This window comes from Toxorhynchites rutilus, chromosome 2, assembly GCF_029784135.1.
Source record: "Toxorhynchites rutilus septentrionalis strain SRP chromosome 2, ASM2978413v1, whole genome shotgun sequence".
Lineage (NCBI taxonomy): Eukaryota > Metazoa > Arthropoda > Insecta > Diptera > Culicidae > Toxorhynchites > Toxorhynchites rutilus.
Genome location: NC_073745.1, coordinates 58,043,784 through 58,071,724, shown reverse-complemented (window position 1 = coordinate 58,071,724; position 27,941 = coordinate 58,043,784). Strand labels below are relative to the sequence as shown.

At 38.7% G+C, this 27,941-nt stretch overlaps 1 protein-coding gene across 3 annotated transcripts in view; it reads right to left on the bottom strand.

Moving 5' to 3' along the window:
* Window positions 1-27,941, bottom strand: part of LOC129767802 (paired box protein Pax-6-like) — a 170,373-nt gene that overhangs the window by 48,737 nt on the left and 93,695 nt on the right. For all 3 annotated transcript variants that reach the window (XM_055769009.1, XM_055769010.1, XM_055769011.1), the window contains exon 3: window positions 6,606-6,746. In XM_055769009.1, coding sequence (XP_055624984.1) covers window positions 6,606-6,746 — 141 coding nt within the window. The remainder of the gene's footprint in view (window positions 1-6,605; window positions 6,747-27,941) is intronic.

Sequence of the window (27,941 nt, the reverse complement as noted above, 5' to 3'; positions counted from 1 at the left end):
TGGGTGTGGTGTACTATGAGCTGCTAAAATCGAATGGAACCATTACGGGGGACCTCTACTGACGACAATTGATATGTTTGAGCCGTGCACTGAAGGAAAAACGGTCACAATACGGGCAAAGACACGATAAAGTTATTTTGCAGCACGACAATGCTCGGCCGCATGTCGCGAAACCGGTCAAAACATACTTGGAAACGCTGAAATGGGAGGTCCTATCCCATCAGCCGTATTCTCCAGACGTTATTCTGTTCGTTACTATCTTTTTCGATCGATGCAACATGGCTTGGTTGACCAGCGCTTCTCCAATTTTGATGAAGTCAAACATTAGATCGATTCGTGGTTAGCCGACATACCGGTCGATTATTTCCGCAAAGGGATCCGTGAATTGCCAGAAAGATGGGAAAAAGTTGACGTCTAGCGATGGGCAACACTTTGAATATTAAATTTATAATAATTTTTTGCTGAATGAAGCATTGATTTTTGATAAAAAAAAAGAAGAAACTTCTATTAATTCTGTATAAATTGTGTAGAATTCTCTATGGGATTTTTCCACTTCAACAGTGTTCCACGGGGCTCTCTTTAGTGTTTCAGTTTTCAAGAAAAAATATAAAAATATATAGCGCCCTGTGTTCCGAAACCTTGTAAACTATAAAAAACAGATACAATCAATGTTCACGAAAACAAAATTAAATTTCATCGCAAGTGATATATTTTTTTCAAAAAAGTCTAGCTCATTGGCTTTAATTTGTTATATCGATTAGGGTAAATGATCTTGGTTTGTCCAATTTGGGGTGTTTTTACGCAACTAGTAAATGCAAATCGAATTTTCTTCATGAAAATCACACATAATCGATACGAGTTTGGGTTTGTTGAATAGCCCAAAGTCTCTAGTTGCTAATACTACCATAAGGTGTTGAAATTATTCAAATTTTTATGTTTTTTAACGATTTTCCTTGAAGAAGAATTATGATCTTGGTTTGACCACCTCTGATCATGGTTTGCCCAAAAAAATTATCATGGTTTGTCCGGTTTTAGAAATCTCCATTTTTGAATGAAAACATTCGAATTCACAATTAGATGTTGCATTTATCATTGCTTGAGTTTACTGTCATCATATTGATTCATTCATAATTTAGGCTTTCTTCAGAATATTGCCTTTTCTTGGGCATTTTAGAAGTGTTCCCCTCAACACAATCAACACAGAAAAACCATACTTCTGCTATGCGCGAAGCACACCATAAACAAACATAAATAAACTGCAGCGCGCCAAGCGGTTGCCATAGAAATCATGTGGACAAAACAACATTATTGAATTGGACAACTCATGATCAGAATTGAGTTCATCAAAATGCGTGTATTTAATGGTTTAGCTATGTAAATCCGATACAAATGGTGAGCAAGCATGATGTTTACAATATTTATAAGTGTTGTAATCCAGAAAAGGTCTGAATACGTGCCAAATAATCATCTGGTGATCGATTAAAAGTTAGCTCGAATGAGGGGCGCACAAACACAAACACAAATAGAAGGTGTATTTTATAATCCTTTAAAACATGTGATCATGTAAAAGGCAATTTCATTTATATGTTTCGAAACATTCGAAGGTCTTATTTGACACAGGAGCGCTGAATTAGAGCATTCAAAAAAGTGGGCAAAACATGATCATATTTTCGACTGGACAAACCAAGATCATTTACCCTATCTAAATTGATCTAGTAGTTCAAAAGTTATGAATTTTCGAGAACAGTAAAAGGGGGAAAATGTTGATCTTCCGAACTACCGGTTAACTTTGAAGAATCATAACATAAAATAGAAAAAGAACACATCTCTCATTTCGAGATATTTTATGTAAAAAATTCTCAGCCTTCAAGAAAAAATATAAAAAATAAAGCGTCCTTGGTCCCGAAACAATGTAAACTATCGAAAACAAATATAATCAATAATTACGAAAACAAAATCCACCTTTGTTTTGCAATTGAAACATTTTTCCAAAAAAAATAGTTATTTGGTTTCAATTTGATATGTCGGTCATCTGAATCGGTCAAGTAGTTCGAAAGTTATGAATTTTGAAAAAAGTCATTTTTGAAAATCAGTGAAAAGAGCGATTTTTCGAACCTAACCTAAAGAATCTAACGAACCTGGTTACCCTAACAAAAAAAAAAAACGGGTAAAAAAAACGGGTCTAATTGTTTGCCATAAAAAACAAATCTACAATTTTTACGAAAATCTGAGAGCCACTACAGTGATAGACATTCGTTAAGCCGCACTTGAAAAAAAACTTGAAACACTTACAAAACAACTAGGAATGTTCTTTGTATCGGGATACTTATTTGCTGTAGTGATAGTATATTTAAGTAACTTTTATTGGAAGGACGTGCGTCACAATCACACACACATAAGGCGGCAACGCTGGATATAAACATTCAAACGTCGTTTTTTTCCCGAGAAATACGTTTAGTCGCAGGGCATAAAAATCGAGTTTTCGCATAATCACCAAGCCTTTATCTGTGTTTTTTGAAAAAAATACTTGGGAATGTTCGATTTACAAGACAAATATTAGATGTGCAACGTAAGAAGTTGGTCAGATTAGTGATTTGCGTAGAATTTAAAGGAATGGCGAAAGGTATTCTGTTGACGGAAGAGGGGCGGAAAATAATAAAGATATTCAGTGAACAAAAGTTTTCTAATCGCTCGATCGTAACAAAAATTGGTCTATCTGAGAAAGTGGTACGGAATTTCTTTAAATAGTGCCAGAAATATGGGATATAACGACCAACAAATGGGAACACCAAAGTTACTTTGCATCTTAAAGGTCGAATAAGACACGAAGCAACCAGGAAACGATGTCCTGCTCTTACATTAACCCTTCTGTACTCGCGTGCAAAATATTTACACGTATACTCGCGCACGGTGTCACAGACCGAACCTTTAACTTCTCTGTAATGTTGACATTGTGTATTTTTCAGGCTTTATTGGCATTTATTTGAAGAATGAAAAAACCCAAAAAAAATACTCTTCGTTTTTATTATGTTTTAATAGTCATCTAATTCAGCCTCCTTAAAATAGAGTAATTTTTGATACTCCAACACAAATAACGAAATTCGAATTTTTCGCTGATATTAATTAAGAGTAAGCAACCAAATATAATTCATGGAAGTATAAAGTTAATACATTAAAACGTATTGATCGATTGTGGTTTCATTGGAGTAAGAATCAGAACATAGCATAACTGCATGCTCGAAACAAACATATTTTTTACATTTCATGCAGTTGTTGCGTGTTTTTCGAGTCTTTTATCGAAGAGAAGAACGTATAACGAAATTAAATAAGAATTGTCCGGTAATAATCTTATGCATTATACTCAATAAATATTCCATGCCACTAACATTAATTTATACATTTCATTCAACAATATTCTAGAATATGAAAAAAGGCACTTGTCTAAAAAAGTTACTCCTACACTCGCATCGGTGTGTCAGACCGAAAGTGTTAAAAAAGTGGCACACGTCCCCTTTGTACCAACACATGCAATACGCTAAACGATGAAGAATGACGAATAACGAAGCTAGAGAAAATCGCCAAGTCGTAGTATTGAAATCTTCTAAGAAATGAACGAATTATTGATTTCTCGGTCTGACAGACCAATGCGCGAGTATAGGAGTGTTAAGGCAGAATCGGTTGTTCCAGTAACGATGAGGCATATTGCGCGCATCTTAAATGAGTCACCAACCATCATGTGGAAGAAACCTCAAGGGAAGCCGAAACTGACCGCCACCCATAAACAGAACCATCTCATTTTCGCCCGGCAATACATGGAATGGAAACTAGAATGGAGAAATGTTGTATTTTCCGGCGAAAAAAGTTCAATTTGGATGGTCCAGACTGTTACAGTTGCTATTGGTACAATTTAAGTCAACGGCATGTCGTGAGATCGAAGCGAAACTTTGGGGGCGGAAGCTTGACAGTGTGGGGAGCCGTTTCCTATCACAGCAAACTTCTCTCTCTCTCGTTTCATTTTCACCCGAATGAACTCCGAAAAGTATCATCAAAAGTATCATCATTACTGGACGACGTTTTGATTGGCCATATTGAGAATATCGTTTTTTCAGCAGGATTATGCATAGATCCACGTTTCCAAGGCATGGTTTGCCGAGAAGGACATTCCGTTTCTTGAATGACCTGCTGGCAGTCGATTGCAATCCCATAGAGAACCTATGGAGAATCTTGGCCGAGATGGTCTATGCAAACGGATGACAATTTGACAACATTTCCAGTCTCAAGGCAGTAATTCATGAATGTTGGGCTTTAATCAATATGGCAACACTTTAAAAGCTGTCTGACTCGATGCCAAATCGGGTTTTCAAAGTGATCCGAAATGGAGGTGGACATACTAAATATTAGCTACCGATTGGACTCGAAATTTGTCGCACAAATTTTCTTTTATTGAAATTTTAGGATGCGGCTAAACGTATGTCCACCCTGATTCCACATATTTGAATTACTTAGAAAACAAAAAATGAATTTATACTTTTTTTTAGAATCAATTAGATGAAAATAAACAATGATCGTCTTTCATGAGCATAACTGTACAAAGAATTGACTTATTTTTAAAAATATTGAGGAAAAATAGGGTGCGGCTAAACGATTGTCTACCACTGTATATCGGTTTGGCGTGGAATGCCTGAATGTGAAATGATTCAGATCCTAGTTTGACAATGTTTGTTCAAATCATCGGACACGTATTAATGATTGCAAGATGTCTGCAGTTCAGAAACTAAATTAATGAAAATGTTTATTTTATCATTTGTTATTTTAATAAGCTTTTGGAATCAACCAGCATTTTTCGTGAGAATGGATCTCTTTAGTTAGAATTGATTCTCTTTACAAATAAACCCACAGTAATGAGATTCAACCAAATAGATGTTACGGTGTTTTCTGATTAGAAATTTATATTTACTTCGTTTGATTTTGCAAACATTTGTTTATTTTTTAAAATCAATATTCTTGCTGATGATGTGCAATCATATTTTGAACCTTTGTTTTCGATACTCCAGAATGAATTAATCCAGACTCATCCATGAATCTTCCGAAACCCTGTTTGTTATTCGCATGAAGAAATACATATACTGTTTCTATCAGTAACAGCTGAGGAAATAATGGAATGAGACTATTTTCAGTACTCAACTACACTACTATAGTTTTGAAACATTTGAAAGGAAAAAGCTAGTCGTCTTAGAGTGACAATCCAGGAAAAAATCTCATAAAAAATATTGTAAAGAAATATGGCTACATGTTTGCAGGTTTGAAAACCTTAATCATACATATTTTATCTTTACCATGGATATATACGTTGTTTAAAAGTTTCTTATTTCATCTAGATTACAAGTTGCACCAAAAGATTGCCGTAAACCGTCGGATGTTTACAAAAATTGAAACACTGAATTGAAAATTGGAAAATGCAGTAGAGTACAGTTGGAGCATTATTTAAAATTTCCGTTCCATGATAAAGTGAGAAAATTAACTGTCCCGATCACAAACACAAGTCTCCCATCTTGATCTGATCAATTTTGCTCGAGGATTGAGGGTTCGAATCAGTATCAGAAATGAGCGGCATTGATCTATTGGTGTGCAATATTTCTTCAAAATTGGTGCAATTGCTTGCCTGCAACTTTTCCCTTTACCGGTAGCGAAATCCTGAACCGCAGATTAAATCGGAGTGATAGCGAGGGATGATTTATGATTCCCATCATTCATATCTGTTGTTTTTGCTCGGTGCAGCTGGGGTAAATCTTCACGAGGAAATCCGGTATACTACGCCGCGCCTTTCGGACCTGGGAAGATCAGAAATCAACCGCGATTAGATTCGCTAGCTCCTGCTGCTGCACCAGCAGCAATCGATCGATGAAGATTAAAACAAAACCGTTCGCCCATCGCGATTGATTCCCGGCCCAATAATGCGCTATCGCGATCCAACATTCGTGCGCTACAACTCAATAGTCACCCTCAAGTGCTAATGCGAGGACCGAAGCGGTTTCCCACAGCCAAACCGGAGCCGTTTTCCGGCCTCGGCGGTGTTAAACTCCCGACTTTGCTCGCATCAATAAATCAATCGTTTATCAATTTGCTCCGATCTGTTTCTTTGAAGCGGAGATCCCCCCAGATTCGGACTGCTTGTTGCACAAATTTGCTTCTCATCATCATCATCATCATCATCTGCTGCTGCTGCTGCCGCTTCTGCGGCTCAATCGATGCAACAAACTCAGCCAGAAGTCCTTGCGTCTGCGTGTGTGTGTGTGTGTGTGTGTGCGATCGAAGAAATTTGCATATCAATCTGGGCGGCAAGCGAGTTCAATCACCGCGAGATTGATGTTTGTCCAATCCCTCTCGAACCGGCGAACCGGAGCGACAGACACGGAGAGATGGACCGACGGTTGTGACTTTTGCTTTGATTTTTGATTGATCTCAGTTTTATGAGACCCTTTTGCTTTGCCCGTCTTCCGATACCCGGGGACCAGATTCCCGCCCGGCGATAAGTGGTTCGTTCGCCCACCCCAACCCGTGTGTGTGTGTGTGTGTGTGGGTCTAACCGCTAAAGGCGCACTTACCCTCCGAGATGAGACGCTCCCGGATTTCCCAGGCAAAGATGGTCGGGTTCTCCCGTTTGTACTGCTCGATTTTGGAGACGACGGCCGGTGTCGCCACTTTGGGTTTAGACCCACCGATCAGACCGGGTGGTCGCAGGGTACCTGTAACGAGAGACAACAAAAGAAGGTTTGGGGAATCAAAACATACGCACATTGGATGCTTGAGAGAGAGATGGTTAGTTTCGTCATTTGCATAAAAGTGAGGTTCGGCCCGCCATTGGCGAAGGGACAAGAGAGAACTTATCTTGATGGGACCATGATTTGGCGCGCGATTTGGCTATGTTTGCTTAATGTAATTACGGATGAGATCGTAACTTTTGCCGGCCGGGAGTCGAGACAGTGATTGACGGAGAGGAAGTTGGAAGTTGTGCGTTGGATGCGATCAATCTCCGATTCGTCCGCCGGTGATCGAATTATTTTCCCCAGAAGCGACCAACCGTGGTGAATCTTGAAACCGGCGGCGAACGCATTGGCAAATTGAACTACGATCAACTAGCGAAGAAAAGAGGAGCAAAACCGAATCATTACCACTGCGTGGTTCCACTTCTTCGCCGGTGGTCTCGATCGATTTCCGCTTGCTGGGAGTTGTCGAACTTAATCCGATCCGCTGTGTGCCACGATGCCTTGCAATGAGGGGAACCGTGCAATTATGGTGAGTTATTACGGAGCACCGATTCACGCGAAGACAGCAACCGTGGATTTCGCATTCGAAGCTCACCTCGAATCAGCGCACATTCCTCTGATCGGGGGCGTTTCCCTCATCCACCAGTGGATCGTAATTAATTACCGGAGACCCCGCGGGGAGTCAAAATTATACGCAACGCGGATCCGCCCCTGCAAAACTACCGCAAGTTTCGGCGACGACATGCGCTGCAGTAGTAGTCCGGGGTGATGAGTCGTCCCGAAGGCACATCCTGCCCTAATCCGAATCCGTGTTTCTCCGATGGGTGGTCGCGGTGGCGCGAATGGTTATCATTTTCGTTCGATCAGTTTCTTCCATTTCCTCCACGCTGATTCTCAATGAATCAGTCGAAGAAAAGCGAGCGAACGCGGCGACGACGAAGCGACGCAAAATATATGCCTTCCGGCTTCCTGTATTTATTTGTATTCCCCACAATTCGAGCTGAAACTTAGATAACATGATTCCGCGAGCACGGTTTCGTTCGACCTCCGCAGGAGTGCTGTCTAGAAAATTTCCAACGCAGATGCTTACATATTTATAAGCTTCGGTTTCACATGTTTTCACTCTGGCCTGACGGTTGAACAGCCCCTAATTAGTTGACTTATGGGGCTCCGAAAAAAAGGATGATTTATAGCATTTTAATGTCCCGAAGGAGTTATTCTTGGCTTGGCGGAGACGCGACGGAATACGGACTCTCGGTGGGACCAAGCGAGGTGAGAGCGTATGATCGAGTTAGCCGCAGTCAAAAGGGGTGGGATAAATGGTGCATTTTTAATGTTCTTCTTCTTCTTCAATGGCACTAACGTTCCTAGAGGTACTTCGCCGTCTCAACGTAGTATTACTTGCGTCATTTTTATTAGTACTTAGTTGAGATTTCTATGCCAAATAACACGCCTTGAATGCATTCTGAGTGGCAAGCTCTAGAATACGCGTGATCACAGTGCAAGTCGGAGGAAATTTCTTTGACGAAAAATTCCCCCGACCAGAACGGGAATCGAACCCGAACACCCGGCATTTTTAATGTTAACACTTGATTAAAATGCACAGATTTGGATAGGGACCACCATAGAGAGCGATTGTTATGTTCAAGAAAGAAATGAAATCGCGGGTCTTATGATGATTCCAACTGTGATGTTTCTTGATTCGCGAATACAAGCCATATATGAAAGAAAGTAGGCATGATCAAAGTTTTGAAAAAACAAAACATCTAAAGTAATCTCTTGATAGGTGGATACATAGGTTATCCATGATAAGATTATATTTTATATCTGCAATTCTTGAACCTAACAACCTCTCCCAATTTTCTAAACCGCTACCATATGACGGTGATTATTTCAGGATTATATAACGTTTACTCCAACACCATTCATCCGAAAGTAGCATTCCTTCGGATGCAGAAAAAGTTTTTTCTCCCTTAACAGTCTGAGTGTGGAGTACATATGCCACAAACGCGAATAAGTTTGTGTATATTAATATGGACTGATGGGTTGGTGCCAAAATCTCTCTATTAATCTCAAAAAAGCTAACGCTTCTAGATCTAGATTTTTTTAAATTTTGTACCCTCAATATGTTCCTGAAAGACGAAATCCTACGTTAAAAAAATTTTAACACAAAATAAGAAGAGCGCTATTCCGGATCTTCGCAGTCAAACAGTTAATCATGAGTAATTCTCTTGTGTTTGTTTGTTTCGTTTTCAAAATTGAGGCTTGATTTGTCAAATATGAACTTTTGAAAAAAAATAAGCTCAAAACAAATCAAATAAATAATATTTTTAATATCCACTATCGTATTTATGTATTTGTATAAATTAACCTTGTTCATCTTTCATAATCTCACAAGTTATACATATTCTGTATATACAGCGCGGACTCGATTATATACAGTTTCTGATTTCTTTTCACTGTTTATAATCATATCCTTTATATAATCGAGTCAAAAAAAATTTTTTTTATTCGTTTTTTTTTGCATGTATTTTTCGTTTTTTTTTTAATATAAAAGAGGAATTTGATTTTTGATTCATCCCCTCAAAGTCAGAAAACGCCTTTCTCACATGAGAAAACATAATTTATCCAGATTCTCACAGTAGGTGATAGACGATCATATTTGATGAAAAAAAAACCTTCTACACATACGTTCGAATTTCAACAATGACTGAGTTATAGACCTTTTTTTGTGAAGTGAAGTGAAAAACTTACAAGTTAATAATTTTTAATGCGTTCTTATCAATTTCATCCTACAAAATTATATTAAACTAGATTGTTTCTATCAATTAAATTGAAGCTCCCAAACCGCTCTACAATTTGTTCTTCAACACCCAACTTCTACATCAATTCCTGGGGAAAATTCAAGCAAAATCTACAGAAATCACGATTTTACCCCACTGTACATGTAATAGCCAATTAAATTCACCTTAGCGTTGAAAGGTTACATTTCTTCTTGAAATAAGGTATATTTGAAATATAAAAAAAAACATATTTTTTTCAAACTGTTTATAATCGAGTCCAAAATTGTATATAATCGAATCACATATAATAGAGTCCGACCTGTAATCTCACAAAGTTGTACTTCACTGTTTTTTTTCAAGTAAAAATAATTCCAACCGCTGAGGGTTAATCTTTTAAGATTACAAAAGAAAGTTATATAATAAAAATATTCAAAACTAAGAAAGTTATAAGTGTGTGAAGTGAGGAGGGTAAAAAATAGGTCTTGTTGGTTCATGCGATATAGAGATGGCACCCACTGGGAAATCGACTCAGTTATAATTGTACAGCGGTTGGAGCATGTTATCGAAGCTGTGGCGAAGCTAACTTCGTTCATCAAGAAAGCGCCGATGAATGGTGTCTCCAAAAGCCTGTTTGTGCAAACAAACGACATTGGTGCGTCGGGTTCGTTGAAGATTCCCCCTAGAGAGATAAGAAAATCCACCGAGGAGAAAAATGGTACCGATAAGGAGGCGACCAAGAAAGCTTCAGCGGCGATAAAGGTTTCCGCTTGGTGAGGTAAATAGCTATAGCATAGAAATAAGCTAAACTTCGAAAACCGTTGCACAGAAGTCGAAGACACCGTCATAGAAAGCAGCAGAGCACTTCTGCGTGATTGCTTCCTTGATGTTGTGTACAAAGCGAACGCCAATCTTGCTTTGCTAGGCGTGTTTTGCACCACCCGAATATGAATCATGACTGAGATGAAATTTCATGCAGGTACCCATAATTATAGATATTTGTGATTTCAATAATTTGTTGTTATCTTAAATTGTAGAGAATTTAAACTTTTTCAGTTCGACTTTACCAATAGTTTTCTTTCAAGGCATATAACTCGTAGACATTTTATGCCACTTCGTTCAGTCGACTAAGAGGTATTTAGACTCAAATCATTGTACCTCCAACGTAAAGCTCTCGTTTTCGGAAACACTCCCTCATCCCAAATTCATTCATCCATTTGATAATGATTTGATGGCCTTGAAAAGAGCCGTTTTGTTTGGCTCTTGGATATTGTATGTTCAATCCCCCAATTGTTACAACCGAGTGATGATGACTGAAGGATCGTGATTAGTCGTTGGATGGTGCGTATCACGATAGAAGATGCCGAAGTGGAATGAGGTATGATGAAAGCCGCTCCCTGTGACCCAAGTCTGTATGTATAGAAAAACTGACCAATGTAAAATAAAATAATTATCATTATCGAACACAATTATCAATTTTTCTCACCACAAAAACATGTTACTTTATTATAGAGCAAGTCCAACTGAAATCGTCAGATGACATAACATGAGTATTTTTGATTCGAATGAAAGTTCGTATTCCGTTTGGGTTGGAGGAAATATGAGTTTTCCCCAGCAATTGTGAATATTTTGACACAAGTGTAACTTTTCAATACCGCGTATCGATTTTACTCGATTTTACTCTCGTACCGAAATAGTGTATTAGAAAGAGTTTTAAAGTATTGATGTTTGAACGTGAAAAAATATACACTTAAAAAAAAAATAGTACTGATTTTTTTATTTACGAAAAAAATTTAATCTGTAATATCTGAAATATTTTTTAAATTTTTTTTTTATATAAAGTAGATGTAGATGAAGAAAATTCAAAAAATAATTCCAAGATGATAAACCTATTTTTGGCGTACTTTGTGGAACATCAATTTATTTTTATGAATTTTCGAAACTTTTATTTATGTTAAAAATCAATTTTACCCACAAATTATGAATCCTGATGTGATTTTAAATAAAAAAGTTCATTATCAATCTCCTTGTAAATGCAACCATTCTCGAGATGTTTAAAAAAATATTTTTAGTTTATTGCTGGCTGACCCGGCAAACTTCGTCTCGTCCAAAATTTATTTTTCGTTATCACATCCACGTTTTCTTTCCACTTTCGAACGAAGCTCATTTCATTAGCGCAAACATCAAATGGACTAATAACGTTTGTCAATATGTAATTGTAGAACATAAGCGAATTGAATTTTTCGAACTTTTCCATTTTTTTCAGAGTCTTCCGAAAATTTTCAATTGACATGTTTGGTTGAAATATGTGTATTATTTTTATGGGACACCCTCTCCATTCCAGAGGAGGGAGGGGTGTCATACCATCATGAAAACATTTCTCCTACCAAAAAACCCACACATCCCAAATTTGGCTCAATTTGTTTGATTATTTCTCGAGTTATGCAGAAGATTGTGTTTTATTTGTATGACAGTCACACCTTAGAGAGAGGGGAAGAGTGTCTATTCACCGTAGAAACATTTCGTGCTCCCTAAAACCTTCACATACCAAATTTGGCTCCACTTACTTGATTAATTTTTGAGTTATACGGGGATTTGTGTTTCATTTGTATGGCAGCTCCCCCCCCCCTCCTTTAGAGATGGGGGAGGAGTGTCTAACTACCATAGAAATATGTATTGCACCCTAAAACCTGCACATGCCAACTTAGGATTCGTTTGCTTGACTAATTTCCGAGTAATGCAGAAATTTGTGTTTCATTTGTATGGCAGCCCACCCTTAGAACGGGGAAGAGGAGTGTCTATCCACCATAGAAACATTTTATGCACCCTAAAACCTACACATGCTAACTTTGGTTCTATTTGCTCGATTAGTTCTTGAGTTATGGAGATGTTTATGCTTTATTACTTTGACAGACCGCCCCCCCCCTTTTAGAGGGGGGAGGAGTGTCTAACTACCATAGAAACATTTATTGCACCCTAAAACCTCCACATGCCAAATTCGTTAGCTTGACTAATTTCCGAGTAATGCAGAAATTTATGTTTCATTTGTATGGCACCCTCCCCTTAGAGAGGGGGAGAGGTCTCGAACTATCATAACAAACTTCCCCGACCTTAAAAACCCCCTACATACCAATTTTCATGTCGATCTGTTCAGTAGTTTCCGAGTCCATAAGAATCAGACAGACAGAAAGACAGAAAGACCGAAAGACAGAAAGAGAGAAAGACAGAAAGACAGACAGACATCACTCCATTTTCATATATATAGATAGGCCCTGAGTTTCCAGAGATATGCAAGAAGTCGGTTGGATTGAAGTATATAGTGTAGGATATTATAACTACCGCCATTTATAAAACTTGTCATTTGAACTTTATTGTAAAATTCCAATGTTTCATAACTATAGAACTAGATGGAAAAATTCTCACTCCTTTACAAAATTAACGTCAATTTAACATGAAATATAATAATAAGTTTAATTCGTATAAGTTTCTAATTCGTATGTTATCCTTAGGTCTCAATTAGTTCAAATAACCCATTCGGGGTGTTTTAGACCAATCCGCACCATGTTGTAGTGTGTATCTCGTTCTACGCAGAGGATATTACTCATTTAAGCTATTCAAATCACTCATACTGCTTGTAAGCTGCATCTATTATTCGTACGATCACACCTCATATGTTTTTGATATGGTTTTGGTCAGGTATACAAGCTAACCTAACTCCTATCCATTAATCCTTTGCGGTGGTTTGTCTGCTTACCAGACGGTAAGCGGCCGAGCATTGTCGTGCTGCAAAATAACTTTATCGTGTCCTTGTTCGTATTGTGGCCGTTTTTCCTTCAGTGCACGACTCAAACGCATCAATTGTCGTCGGTAGAGGTCCTCCGTAATGGTTTCATTCGGTTTTAGTAGTTCATAGTACACCACACCCAGCTGGTTCCACCAAATAGACAGCATAACCTTCTGGCCGTGAATATTCCGCGCGGCCGTCGATGTTTATGCATGGCCGGGATATCCATACGTTGCCCGACGTTCAGGATTGTCGTAATGGACCCACTTTTCATCGCCAGTAAAGATTCAATGCAAAAAAACCCTTTCTTTCATGCCGGTGGAGCACGTTCGCACGTGAAAAAACGGCGTTCGACGTCTCGAGGCTTCAATTCATACGGCATCCAATGTTTTATCTTTCGGATCATTCCCATTGCTTTTAAACGATCGGATGTGGTTTGCTGAGTTACTCCAAGTGTATCTGCAAGTTCTTGTTGCGTTTGTGACGGATCTTGATCGAGTAAACTCTCCAATTATTCATCTTCAAACTTTTTTGGCGGTCGGGAACGTTCTTCGTATTCTAAGTCAAAATTACCACTTTAAACCGTGCAAACCACGTCTGACACGTTCGCTCAGTTGGAGCATGGTAACCATAAACTTCCACCAAAATGCGATGACTTTCCGCAGCTTTTTTCTTTGTATTGAAGAAATGAAGTAACACTCCCCGCAAAAAACACTCTCGTTGGTACGAAATTCAAAACATTTCGAAGTGACAAAAAAGTTGTTATCATTATTTTGTGTTTTGTTCAATAGAAATGTGAAATAATGGTGGTTATGGACTTACTATTTTATCTCCTGAAATTCACTCTTTTTTCTTTATTTTTCAACTGCGATTTTTTTTCAATTTTCCCAGTTGAGTAAAAAATATTTTTTTTGGTTATAAATCGTGTTCTATCCCTGACTTTTAGGAAATTGACCAAATTTTCATGAACAAATATGAACAAAATCACAATATGAAGAAGAATTTTCTTGAAGCTGTGTTGAACCAAAAGTAACCAATTCTGATAATGATGACATCGTCATATCTCTATAAATAGTTTGCGTTCTAAAGGTCCTCTAAAACGAACCAATGAAATTGGAACATAATTCGTTGCGAAAAATAATTCGGGTGTGAAGAAGCCTTCGTAATCGTTTCAATTATACCGAATTTGACTCCGAAAATAATATTACGCCTGCTCTTATAAACGTCCAACCAAAATAGATCAAAAAACCTTTACGGGGCACCGAAAAGCGCGGGTCTCAGCTTTCGTGACCAACCGGACCGCTGGTTCAGTCACACACCGGTTAATTATTAAAATAATTGGTTGCTCGGCATATGCCGACTGCCACGAGAAAAGGACTGTGTCGAAAAAAAAATCTCCAAACTCCGAATGGACCCTACAATTACGGTGAATTGTTCAACCCGGTGTGACCGCCGGAACGCAACGGCCGCTTCCCAAACCTATCCTGATCCTCTGTAATTATGCCCCGGTAAGACCCACGCAGAAGCCAAGCGTCTTCAATTCTTCTAAAGACCCCCAAAAATTGAACCCGCGCACCAATCACCGAGTTCAGTGGACGAATCGGTGCGTGATCGCATGTCACTTTTACTCCCGGGTTCCAACAGCAAAGAGCAGCAGCTGAATTAAAATGTGTTGCTTCTTGGGTCGTTTTTTTCTCTCTCCATTTCTTCACTACTGCTTCTCGTAATTATAGATCATCGCCGCGCCGAAGATGTTGAACTATTCATTGATAAACTGACAGTTTGTATCTATCCGTTTTATTTTTTTTTCTTACTTCATCTTCAATTTATTTACATTTTGGCTTCTTTGAAGGCATTCGGCAAACGGCAGAAGCCGTCACGCGTAGCTTTTGGATTCACCGTAAATGATTGCGGGGGGCCGCCCGCAAATGGCGTGACACGTTCGCGGCCGATGATCGAGTTAAACATTTGGGACCGAACGGCATTTTGGGACAATTATCGGAAGGGAAATGCGGGCTGGAAACGCCCCCCAAGAAACGGACGATCGTTTGACTCCAACAGCGGCAAACGGTTTCGATCACTAGAAATAGGGACCAAACTCATAAACCGTTTAATAGCCGGCCTATGATGAGTTGTCCAGGCCCTGTGGTGGAGTTGTGTGGGGTTTCGAATGTGCACACATACACACACCTGGGGTTGGGTTTGTGCACTGAATGGATGTCGCGAAACCACGAATTAGCGTCAAAACGTGTTCGCGCTGTTGACAACAAGTTGGCTCCGGCCGATTGCGACAAATGTATCCGTCGGCACATGACAATAAATATTCATTTGCTTGCCGCGGCTTTGCATCGCGTTTGGGTTGTGATCACGTTGATCCCCTGCTATCACGGGTTGATTCTGTGATGGACAGGTGAAATTGATGCCCTGGAGGCTTCATTCATTCATTCAAGCCTGCCGATCCGAATCCGGTTGATGAAAGCTTGCGTGGGCGGCTGTCGGCTGATTCGTTGGGTCTCTATGGACTCGAAAGGTAGTCGCCGGATGTTGGCCGGCAGTTGTCGAAAGAAGACAAACTATAATTAAAAGTGGACGCGACAAACGTGTGTTTATGTATTTATGAATGAGTTTCGCATTTGTGAATGGAGGCAGCAATAATCAGTTATTAGAGGCGTTTTGTCATTGGTTTGTTACGTACACAGCGGGGTATATTAAGCGCCAGCAAAATCTAGATTATATGTATGAATGAAAATTAGAAAACAATCAATTCTAAACTAGTCATTAATCACACTACGCAGTGCAGACAAAAGTCATCGTAACAGGAAGCAAAACCACAGTAACGACGAGTAACAATATCTTTATCGTCGCTTAATATAACATCTATAACTCGAATCTAAAAAAGACTTCCTCGTGAGATGCAAAATATATGACGGCATCACAGCCGACTAAGAAAACCTAGTATCCTAGTCCCATAGACAAAAGTCAAAAAATTCACTTTTATGTTCACCCAAGCTAAGTAGGCGGTGTGTTTTATACATGTTTCAGGCATGCTGAAACGATCTCAGTAGCCTTGTTAGCCCACCCAATTTGTCAGAACAAGCATGTGCAGTCAAGAAGTTACTTCTAAGCTCGTGGCAAATTAATTTTCAGTGATTCATCACAGTTTTACATTGAGTTTTCGTTTACGTTCGATATCTTTTAAAGTTAAACCCCAAATGGCGACGGTAGCAACACGAAAGTATAATCCGTTTCCGTAACTATTATTGGGACATGCCGCAATCACTGTGAAAATAAACGCTTCTTTGTTAAGGTAGTTTTGTTCCTTAAGAAAAAAAGATACTAAAATTTCAAATCCTTCGGCAAAGAAAGTTCCGCGGAGTTCCGCTCCAAAACACCCCTCAACTGCAAGTGATTCTTGTTGCTCAAGTCTGCTCTTCTGACCACAGTTTAAGTTTTTTAGATGATATTTCTACAATCAAGAATAAGCAAATTTTCGAAACAATGGATCCCAGTTGACCTCTCCCAAAGAAAAAATCGTTTGTTCATCGTTTTGAGTTTTTATGATACGGATGATTTCTCTGCAAAATTTGAAGAAGAGCTTTTGAAATTTTGCAAAGTTCATTGCTACAAAATTAACCAGAGATGGTCGAAGTGCTGCAGATCATATTCAAAATTCGTAAAGCAAAATTCTGACTGGTTGTCAAAACCAGTTAAGCTTCCGGCATATAAGAAAGGTAAAACTTTGCAGTCTGTTCCTCAAATTGGTAAAGGAAGACCTCAGAAATCGTTTAACGAATGTTCGAAAAAGACAAAAAGGCGATGTGTTGAAGATCTTGTTAACAATGCATCTGAAGAGCTTGCACTCGCTGCCAATGTATCAATGGTATCAGGAGAAAACACTGACGGCGGCACAAGCACTGGCTCTATATGTTGATTAGATCTCTCTGAGAGAAATTACGATGTACTTCGAAGTACTTTGAATGAAATACATCCAAATTTGCTACCAAGTCTATATGCATTGAAACAAGAAAAAGCAAAAATAACTCCTAAATTGATCTCTGCGACCGAGACGTCTGCTGAAGTAGATTTACAAGATCTTATGAATTGCACCTCCGCTAGCATCGTCAAAGAAATTTCGCTAATGACTTCAACTTCAGTCAATCTCGTCTGTGGTTTTGACGGCAGTTCAGGGCATAGTGCATACAAGCAAAAGTTTACGGAAGCAGGAAGTTCAGACGAAAGTTTGCTAGTCGTGGCACTGGTTCCCTTAAAACTGATCGACTCCGCAAATGACGCTATCATCTGGATGAATCCTCGGCCAAGTTCAACATCTTACTGTAGACCGCTTAAATTTGTGTTCACGAAGGAAGACTCACAAGCTATTCTTGGCATTCAGTCAGAGATGGAGAAGAAAATTAAAGCGTTACAGATTTTCATCATCAACAATGATAGCGCTCAGATCGTTGTAAGTTTGTGCTGTCCGGAAATTAAACTTCTGCAAAATGCTTAATTTGTGGATCTATTCCGAAAGAGATGATTACATCGAAGGTTGCTGAGACAGTACCAAAAACCGAAACATACAAGCTAGGGCTGTCACCACTGCATTGCAAGATAAAATGTTTTGAATGCGTAATTCACATCGGTTACAGGTTAGCATTATAGAATGTTTAATAGGGTATAAATAATAACTATCATTCATTTCAACAGATTGCCATTCAAAACCTGGCAAGTGAAAACTGCTGAACATAAGCAAGAGTATGAAAGCAGGAAGCGAGAAATTCAAGAGGTGTTCAAGTCAAGGATGGGTCTAGTTGTCGACAAGCCGAAACCGGGGTATGGTTCAAGCAATGACGGCAACACTGCACGAAATTTTTTCTCGGATCCACAAACCAGCTGGAAAATAACAGGGGTAAGTGTGGAGCTGATAACTAATTTCGCTACAATTCTCCGTATAATATCGTCGGGGCAAACAATTTAAATGTCCAAATACCAGAAACTATTGTCGGATACAAGAGATCTCTACATAAACCTGTACGGATGGTATTTTGTGCCTGTAACTGTGCAAAATTAATTGGTACACAGTTCAGATATTATGGAAGCATTTGATCTGCCTATTGGCCAGTTATCGGAAGAGGCTTTAGAAGCTACACACAGGCTGATCAGGAAGAACAGGTTGAAACATACAAGGAAAGCATCAAGACACTTTTGCGATTACCTATAATACATAAGTCTTTAATGCAAATAGTAGATTTCATCATACATTTTTTCCATTATATACATATCCGAAAAAATGACTATAAGGGTTGTTTTGATTTTTGTCCCGCCTCCCCATATATTTAACCCACTGTGCGTCGCAACAATGCTGTGTAAATACATGATAAATAATATCGATAAGGAAAAGACATAAAATGTTGGTTATAGTTTTTCATGTATAATCGCATGTTGATTTAATTTTTTTTACTTTTTCTAATCGGTTAGGATCGGTTATTTTAATTTTATATCCATTTTGGTGAGTCCGACACGGCACCACTATACGACGAACATTGTTAAATTAAAAAATTACTAATATTTTTTAAAATATGTAGCCATTACATACCTAATCGATATAGTGGTATTATTGATATTTTGATGTGGGACTACGTCTAACCGGAGTATATGGGGGGTAAAATGAAAACCTAAACACAGAACATGCAGGAAAAAATGAAAGATTCCGAATTCTTATAACTCGAACATTTTTTACTGGATCGGAAAGAAGTTTGCATCAATTGATAGGGAATATTTCTACGCATCTATTGCAATTAATAAAATGTTACTTTTCATTAGATAAACAATTGAATAACTGTAAAATGTTAAGCGTTATCTAAACGCTCTAACAACCTCGTTTTGATTGGCCCGATTTACGGTTTCCCCAACACAGCTATCATAATCAAGCAGCCTTGGGGAAATCGGCATTGCAAATACATGAAAGTATGCGGACTTTTGTTCTCACCGAAATGTGTTCCCTAACAGAGATTTCTAAACCAAGCAGTGTTGGAGTAATCGTCATTGCAAATAAATGAAAGTTGGGATATTTTTCTTCCGACTGAAATGTGTTTCCCAACACAAACTTCAAATCCATGGTGCATGGGGAAATTGACATTGCAAATTCATGCAAGTCGGGGGCATTTTTGTTCCGACTAAATTATGTTTTCCTAACACAGACTTTAAATCCAAGGAGCGTGGGGAAATTGGCATTGGAAATACATGCCAGTCGGGGTCATTTTTGTTCCGGCTGAAATGTGTTTCCCCAACACAGACTTCAGAACCAAGGTGTCTGAGGAAATTGGCATTGCAAATTCATGCTAGTCAGGGGTATTTTTGCTCCGACTGAAATGTGTTTACCTTATACAGGCTTTTAAACCAAGGTGTCTGGGGAAATCGGCATTGCAAATACAGTAGAACCCCGATTTTCCCCGATATAGTCTGGCTAGGTAACCGCGAATAACGAAAATCGCGGGTAACCACACCGGTCAGATAATATGAATGTTATGACCAAAACAAAAAACAAGCGCCTACGTCTCACTGACAAATTTTGGGAAGCTGTATAGAATTACTATGGAACTCGCTTTCGCGGAAAATCGGGGTTCCACTATAAATAACAACTGGGAGTATGAATACTCGCTAGCCTTTGTGCCGACCAGAATATGTTTCCTTAACGCGGTTTTGTAAACTTAAGAACCTGAAAAAAATCGTGCAGACATTAGAGGCGAATAAACTTTCAAGTTTGAAGCCTCTATAGTATGAAAAGTAGAAGTTGAAGTTGTAGATTAATTCAAGCCGGGGGTACTTCTGCACCCGCATGTTTTTTTTTGCACTCCGAAAAGTGTTTTCCTAACACGGATTACAAAAGCGGGTACGAACACAACGCTTGGCGCGTTTATTCAAGATTTCATTGAAGGATATACCTTCATATCTTCTGCTCACTGAAATTATGACACTGAGTGCCTGTGTACGTACACTTGAGAGATGCAAACTTCAGAGGGAAATGTAAAATAAAAGAATCGTTTGACTATTCTTCCGTTCACATATTTTTTCCTAGGCATCATAACAAACGTAAAAGGACTGTCATTAAATTTACTTGTAACGAAGGACATAATTTATCACAATGCATGAATTGACCTTACATAGCATTTATTCAATTTCTTTACTCACAAAGCAAATATATTGAATTCGATTGAATTCAGAAATTGTTTAATTAATACAAACCAATGAGGACTAGGTAAGCTAGTCCCACGTCAACCTTGCGGTTATATCATAGATATAACCCACCCATGCCAATTGAATGTATTCTTCCTCACGCCGCTTTTGTTCATTGTGTCGTAAGGATTGCAGTCGTTCGTTCTCTCTATTTGCGTATATAGTGACCATGAATTGCTGGCACAGTTCACGACATCGTAAAATGATGTAGTCCTGATCGCGTCGAATCATGCTACGACACTCATGAAAATCCATCCAGTGCCTTCTCTTATTTGCTTCGTCTTCTCTAATCCAGAGCTGCAATCCATCACCGTCAATGTCACAAAAAAACTGACCATAGTCACTCAATTCCTCTCACGGCAAGTGAGATCCAAATATTCAGTAGTGATACTCACTTTTTTGTTTCTGACACCTCACCAAATGACGGTTGGTTCCAATGCCTCTCACTGCCAATCGCTCTGTTTTCAACTTTACGTTACGAGAGCGGTGGTTGTGGCGTATGATGGTAGTAGAAATGTGAGTGATCAGACAGTTCCAATTATTTTTGACAATCGCGACGGTTGTTTAAATTAGTTTGTTGAAGTAGAAGTTGTTGTTGTTAGAGGTGTCTAAATTTTTCGTTTATTCGATTATCGATTAATCGTGGGGCCAATATTTGATTCATTCGAACAATTGTCTTTCAGAATTCGATTAACCGAGCGAATATGTATTTCTTGTAGTCAAAATGAACAGCCATTTATAATAAAAAATATTATGGTGTCCGAATTTTAAAAGTTTCATTAAATATAGTTTTAAAATAAACATGGTGCAGCATAATGGTTTTTGAATGAAATGGTATTTAAGTATATTGATAAATTTACTATTTCATAATTATTTGCGAACCATGAAAACGATCCGATTGAAAACCGACAAGGCGTGTTTTATTTTATTTAGAGTTAATAATTACCAGAACTACTGAAGTTTAGTTAATAAACGTGAGCTGAACACAAAAATTTTATTTTTTCATAAAACAAACGAAAATTGCGATCTCGAAGAATCGCTCAAAAATCATTCACTTCCATTGAGGCTTTATTGAGAAACTTCTTATACAGTGCCACAAACTGCGCCACGAACACTTCCAGATGGAATATATGTTTGCCGGTGTACATAATGCCCGGAAAAATTCAACGTTTGCGTCTTCAGACTCATATCGCAATTTTTAATCAGATTCGGTACCAATCCACAGATTATAAAATTCGATAGAACGCCTTGTGATAGCAGCTGGTATAGCTGTTCCCTCACCACTTCCAGCTTTTGTGGACTTTGTTCGAGGGAAATCTGATTGGCGGTTTCTCGATGCAATATTGGCCAGTCGATTCCCGGCACCTCTTAGTTGACCGTGAACGGTTAGAGTTGTACCTTGCAAGCTTCCAGCATGAGGATAGCATAATTCTTTTCGCTAGCTCCGAATGAATGTGCTGAAATGCAAATAGTGTTGTTACATTCAAGAAACGAACAAATGACAATCTTACATTTAAAATTTTAAGAATATCCTCCTAAGATAGAGCCGGCACTCTTATTCCCAAGCAACGACTCCTAACCGCGGGAATAACCCGTGGAGTAGAATTGGCGCACAAAATCAATCTGCACGTAGACAAATACTTTTCAATGGTTCTTCTCAGCGCATCCTGAGTATCTTTGGTCAACTAATCCACCTCGGACAAGACGAGTCTCATATTCACTGGGATCAATTAGCTTGATCAAATACGACACGATCACCCTGTTATATATCCCGACAACCGATGAATTCAACTCCATGTGGTAATTACTGCTGATGGTCCTGATTTCCATCTTCCGGTTCGAGGGCGTTGTGAAGTTCATTATCTCATTGCGTAGCCGTTCCGCGCCCGGTTGGTAAAGTTTCCGCAGCAGAAACATGATGCGAGTTTTCTTACTGGCCTGGAAGGACCGTAGAACATGCGGGAAGTCTCCCTGGTAGCAAATATTAATCAGATGCGTAACTTGCGTTTTGTGGTAGTCCAGTTTGGACAGCTGGCGCTGTCGGTAGCGGTCAACCCAGAGAGCCATTGTACACAATTTTTTTTTGATGTATTATGTATACAAAAATCCTTGATGACTTTTTGTTTTCGTGTTGGCCTTTGTCAGAATAAATGTCCTCACCTCCAGAGATGCCATTTATACACATCAACGTTTCAGATTTCGTCAAAAATCTGAAACGTTGATGTGTATAAATGGCAGATATTTTTGTAACTGCGAGAATAGCAAAGTAATGTATGAAAAAAGGGGTTGTTAGCGCAGGGAATCAAGTCATAAAGAGAAGAAATACCATATCCCTGCAGTCTGCAACTGAAAATATAAGTCTGCAACAGGATAGACAGGATTGTATTGAATCAATTGCGAACATGTCTACAAATTTAGCATCCTTGCAATGATGAGAAACAAATTTGGTAAAAAAAATCGAAGTCGAACGGGTTTCAAAATAAGTACTAAGTACTAATACGAATGACATGTGTAATACTACGTAGAGTTGGCGAAGTGCCACTAAAAACGTAAAGGCCATCTGAAAAGATGAAAAGAAAATACATGTCTGAAAATATAAAATTCCTCAAACTGTAATTAAAATGAAACTGTATATTTACATCTGGCATCCCTGGTCGTGAAGAACGAACACAAAGAGGCGAATGTTGTGAATATCGCCAAACACCAAACCATCAGCTAGACTTTTGAGTGTCGCACTATTCTGACATTTCAGCAACAGGACACTCACCAAGGAGCACGGATTTCTGCTGTCAAGTAGAAGCTCACCATGTGTTAGTGTTGTGATAATACTCTTCTCACACTATTGGACTGGCTTTGGGATGGTCACCGAAGATAATCGTAGTACAAAATTTGTTGATTATCTTTGTGTGAGTACCATCACTTGATTCTCACGACAAATCGCAGCTCTGCTCTAATCACATGTTTATAAATGAACCCTTAAGCAGTATGTACCGTGTGTTCAATTTTTGTAGTTCGTGTTTTGATTAAAACCTTTCTCGTTCGTCCTTCAAAGCGCTCTATTCTGTTGATCTTAAGTAGTTCTAAGTTTAATATTTACTTATATAGTCAGTAGCATTATTTCAGAATTATTTTCTATTTGGACAATTATCTAAAGTCTGTTAATGTTTGTAATTAAAATAAAAATAAATAAAAAATATATTAATTCGAAATAAGTAATGATGTTCATAATGATTGAAGTATCTGTGGAGGGATCTCGTTGTTTAATGCCTATGCAATATCGTGTTGTCCCTTCAGAAAGCAAAGCAAAAATAATATTAATTAATGAGACACGGTCCAAAGTGGTCCCGTCAGTTTTTCTGCATCAGATGGGTATTCCAGATGATAAATTTGATATTTCAGGTTTGAATGGAAAATCCAAAAGCGAATTCCAATAAAAACAAAAAAAAAAGGTCGTTAACTGAGTATTTTTACTATAAAATGATTTTTTATTGTGAGAAAAAAAAAATCAAATTCTAATACTCGGATTTAACGCTTGGATATAAACAAATACAATGAATGCATTCTTCAGAGTTTCTTTTCAGTTTTAATAATACATAATATCCAAATCCCATTTATGATGCGTTTTGGAACAGCCGTACCGACCAAAGCTAGCAGATCACATGTTAAAGCATAGCCAGCATCACCTGTTGGCCACTTGCTTTTGTTCCTGTTTTCCCGCCAAACCGAAAATTAGCATTTCGACATAAACTCCCAAAACAAATAAAACCACTCTGAAAGCAATAATTTTCCCATGAATCGATAGCAATCATCCGAGCGGGGTTTTTCGATCGTCGTTCGATTCGGACTTCGGTTGGGGCATCAGTATTCAAATTTCTTGAGCCCCGGTTAATTACACACTTCGCGGCAAGGTGTTCAGCGCGCGGTTTGTTCTGCGTGCGTTGTGATCATAATGTTCAACGGCTTCCACCCCGAACGGTTTGTTAGCTGCGTGTTTCGTTCTTCTGTGCCGAAGGCTTTATGGTATGCAAATGTGTTGCATCGCCGTCTAGCTACGATCCTAACGATCTGTTGTTTCTGTTTGTGACTCACCAAAAGTTGGAACCCGTTGGCGGAAGAATTTATGTTCCTTCGCATAGGTCTGTCCTAGGAAAATCAATAAGTAGCTCATCGATAAATTTTCTCGGAATGATCAACCCATTCGAAGGGATCGATCGGTACCGAAAACAGGTGTCGTGTTTGTTTGTTTGTTCCACCGGCAATTTGTTGATGATATATATTTTCCCGTCAGAAGTTTGCATAACCCAATCGTCCCGAGTGAGTGAACGGCGCGACAAAGGTGGTTCGCCAAATATGCATCTTGCGTCTGCTTACGAAGAAAAAACGAGACATGTACCTCGATACGATCGTCGATCGAGCAAAAACCATAAAAAAAAACCTTCGGCGAAGGAGGGATTTCATAAAATAATAAGTGCCCCCTTGAAATGGGAGCGCAGTTTTCGGTTTCTCCCCTTTTTGGTCCCTTTTCTCCGCCACCAGGTGCTTCATCATCGTCATTATCGTCGTCGGCGATCATAATTTGGCCGGTTGTCGACATTGCCGTCATTAGCGTCGTTTATTTCCGAGGAACCTCCCACTTTTTTTTGTTCTTGTTTTGGGTGGTTGGTCCACTTGCGCTAATATTCAAAACGGAACAATGTATGTCCGCCACTATCACCACCGCCGTGTTGCCACCGTTGCCTCCGGTCGATCCGGATCGGATCGGCAAAAATAATTGCAAGTCTTCAATTGGGTTTTCGTGAAATTGAATTATAATTAAGCTGATAGTGATCGATACGATGGTGCCAAACTCGGTGCAAACGGTGTGGGAAAACATGTGTTTTTTCGCCGTGTTTCAAACAAGGGTGCCACAATTGCAATTGTTTATGGTAATTTATTCACACCTTGGGCCATTTGGTGGTTGATGTGGTTCCTCGTTAAGGTGGCTCGGAGAAGATCGTGCTTAAATCGGCGGGGCAAGCGTGTATGGGAAGCACATGGGCACACATTGTGTGTACCAGGACCACCGAGCAATGAGAGAGGTTGAAAGTTTTAATTGAATTAAACCGATTAATTGGGTGAAGCGAATGGTCGATATTTGAAGTGGTTCTTGTTCTTTTTTGTGCTGCTGCTCCTGCTGTTTTCCTTGTTAGCTCGCTCGGAGGTTTCACACACTATCCCATTTTTGACACTTGACGAGTACTCTGAGAGAAAGAGTGGACTAAAGTGGATGCTGTGCGTTGATGAAGACATTGGAACTGCTGTTAATTTTGTGTTGTTGTAAATTATTTCAATGCAACGTTTTATTGATGCATATCATTTCTGTTTTTGTATCGTTCTTCAAGGAGAACTCACGATAAATATGTTATGATAATGTTTTAAGCCGCAATTACAAGATATAATTTTCACCAGCATTACAAGAGCTGTTTGGGCCAAAGAGACTCGTTTCAATCCAAGATTTTATCTGGGTACTTTTTCCGTTTTTGGCAATACAGGTAAACTTCGATATAACGTACATTTCACTTTCAAAATTGTACGTTGTATCGAATTGTACGTTATATCGAAGCATAATAAAGTACTCACAAACGTAGTCTATAATACATAATTGTGTTGCTGTTTTAGTAAATTTTATGAATAACTTCAATCAGAAGACGAAGCCAGCCTGTCTCATGATGTTTCCCTTCGTACTGTTGATTAAAGCTTGATTCATTTAGAATCAGGAATCACAAAACCAGCTGTATTTCGGGATTGATTGAAGGTACAAAACATGTTTTAGCATCACAATACAGATAATTCATTGTTCTATCAGAAAAAAAATATTGAAGAAAAATGTCCTTTACACTTTGGATATGTGTACGTTATATCGAGGTAAAATGTACGTTATATCGAGTGGCGTTATATCGAAGTTTCCCTGTATACACTCGACAGAAAAAAAAGAGGAACAGAGCGCGAACTCGAAATTTTTAGGTGATTTCTGAAATGCTGCAGCTTCTTGAAAAATCAACATTCTAAAGCCTAAGAGCCTAATAGAATTTACATTCTAAAGCCTAAAATTTCAAGTTTCGGTTTATTTTACGAACATATTTTTATTTTGGCGTGTATAGATGGAGTAGACAAAAATATCTGAGTGAAATAAAAAATCGATTTCATTCTTTATTTTCAAAGATTGTGTGGACTAACATAATTCTAGAGCTTGCCACTCGGAATGCATTCAAGGCGAGTTATTTGGCATAGAAATCTCAATTAATTACTAATAAAAATGACGCAAGTAATACTACGTTGGGACGGCGAAGTTCCTCTAGGAATGTTAGTGCCATTTAAGAAGAAGAGGGTAAATCGAAATGTAACTTTGTAAACTCCAATAAAATTCTGTACAAGGATACTATTTTACTTTGATGTGAAAAATTTTTGTTTAAATTTGGATTGCATTGGATTGGATTTTGCATGAGTTTCCAATTGCTCCATTTTTTAAATTTTTTTTACAAATTATTCTATAATTCTGCAATAATTGCAGAAAGTTGTGATACTTTCAGACAAAATCGAATTGTACCACAAGTCCAAAACGCTGAGCGTACTCTCGAAATGAATGATTCGTAACTTCCGTTTTAATGCATTTATGGGTATGAGGATTGCAAGGGCTGAAGATTTTCGCACTTATACGGACATACAGACCCAGGGTTTTCCAACTTTAAATTCGGAAAGTAAATTGAAATAAAACACACTTAGAATTCAAATTTCGATGAAACTTTTATTTCAAATTAAAGTTTGGTTTATGCAATTATGTGTGAAATACAACATCATTCAAATGTCCACCTAGGGCTTCCTCGCACACCTTGATCCGGAACAGGTAATTTTCGATGACTTTTCGGCACATATAGGGCGGTATCTTAGCATAGACACGGTCTTTCGCATAACCCAACAAAAAAAAGTCTAGCGGGTTCAAAACGCATGATCTGGACGACCAATTGGCATCACCAAAACGCGAAATTATGCGTCCCTCAAATTTCGTTCGCAATATGGCCATGTTCGGTCGTGTTGTGTGGCACGTGGCGCTGTCCTGCTGAAACCACATGTCATCCGTATCCATATCTTCAATTTGTGGCAAAAAAAAATCGGTTAACATGCGGCCATAGCGCTCACCATTCACAGTTACCATCTCGCCGTCCTCATTTTCAAAGAAATGCGGCCCGATGACTCCACCAGACCATAATGCGCACCAAACAGTGACTTTTGGCGGATGCAATGGCCTCTCAACAATCACGTGTGGATTTTCTGAGCCCCATATACGGAAATTTTGGGTGTTCACATAGCCACCGAGCTCGAAATGTGTCTCATCGCTGA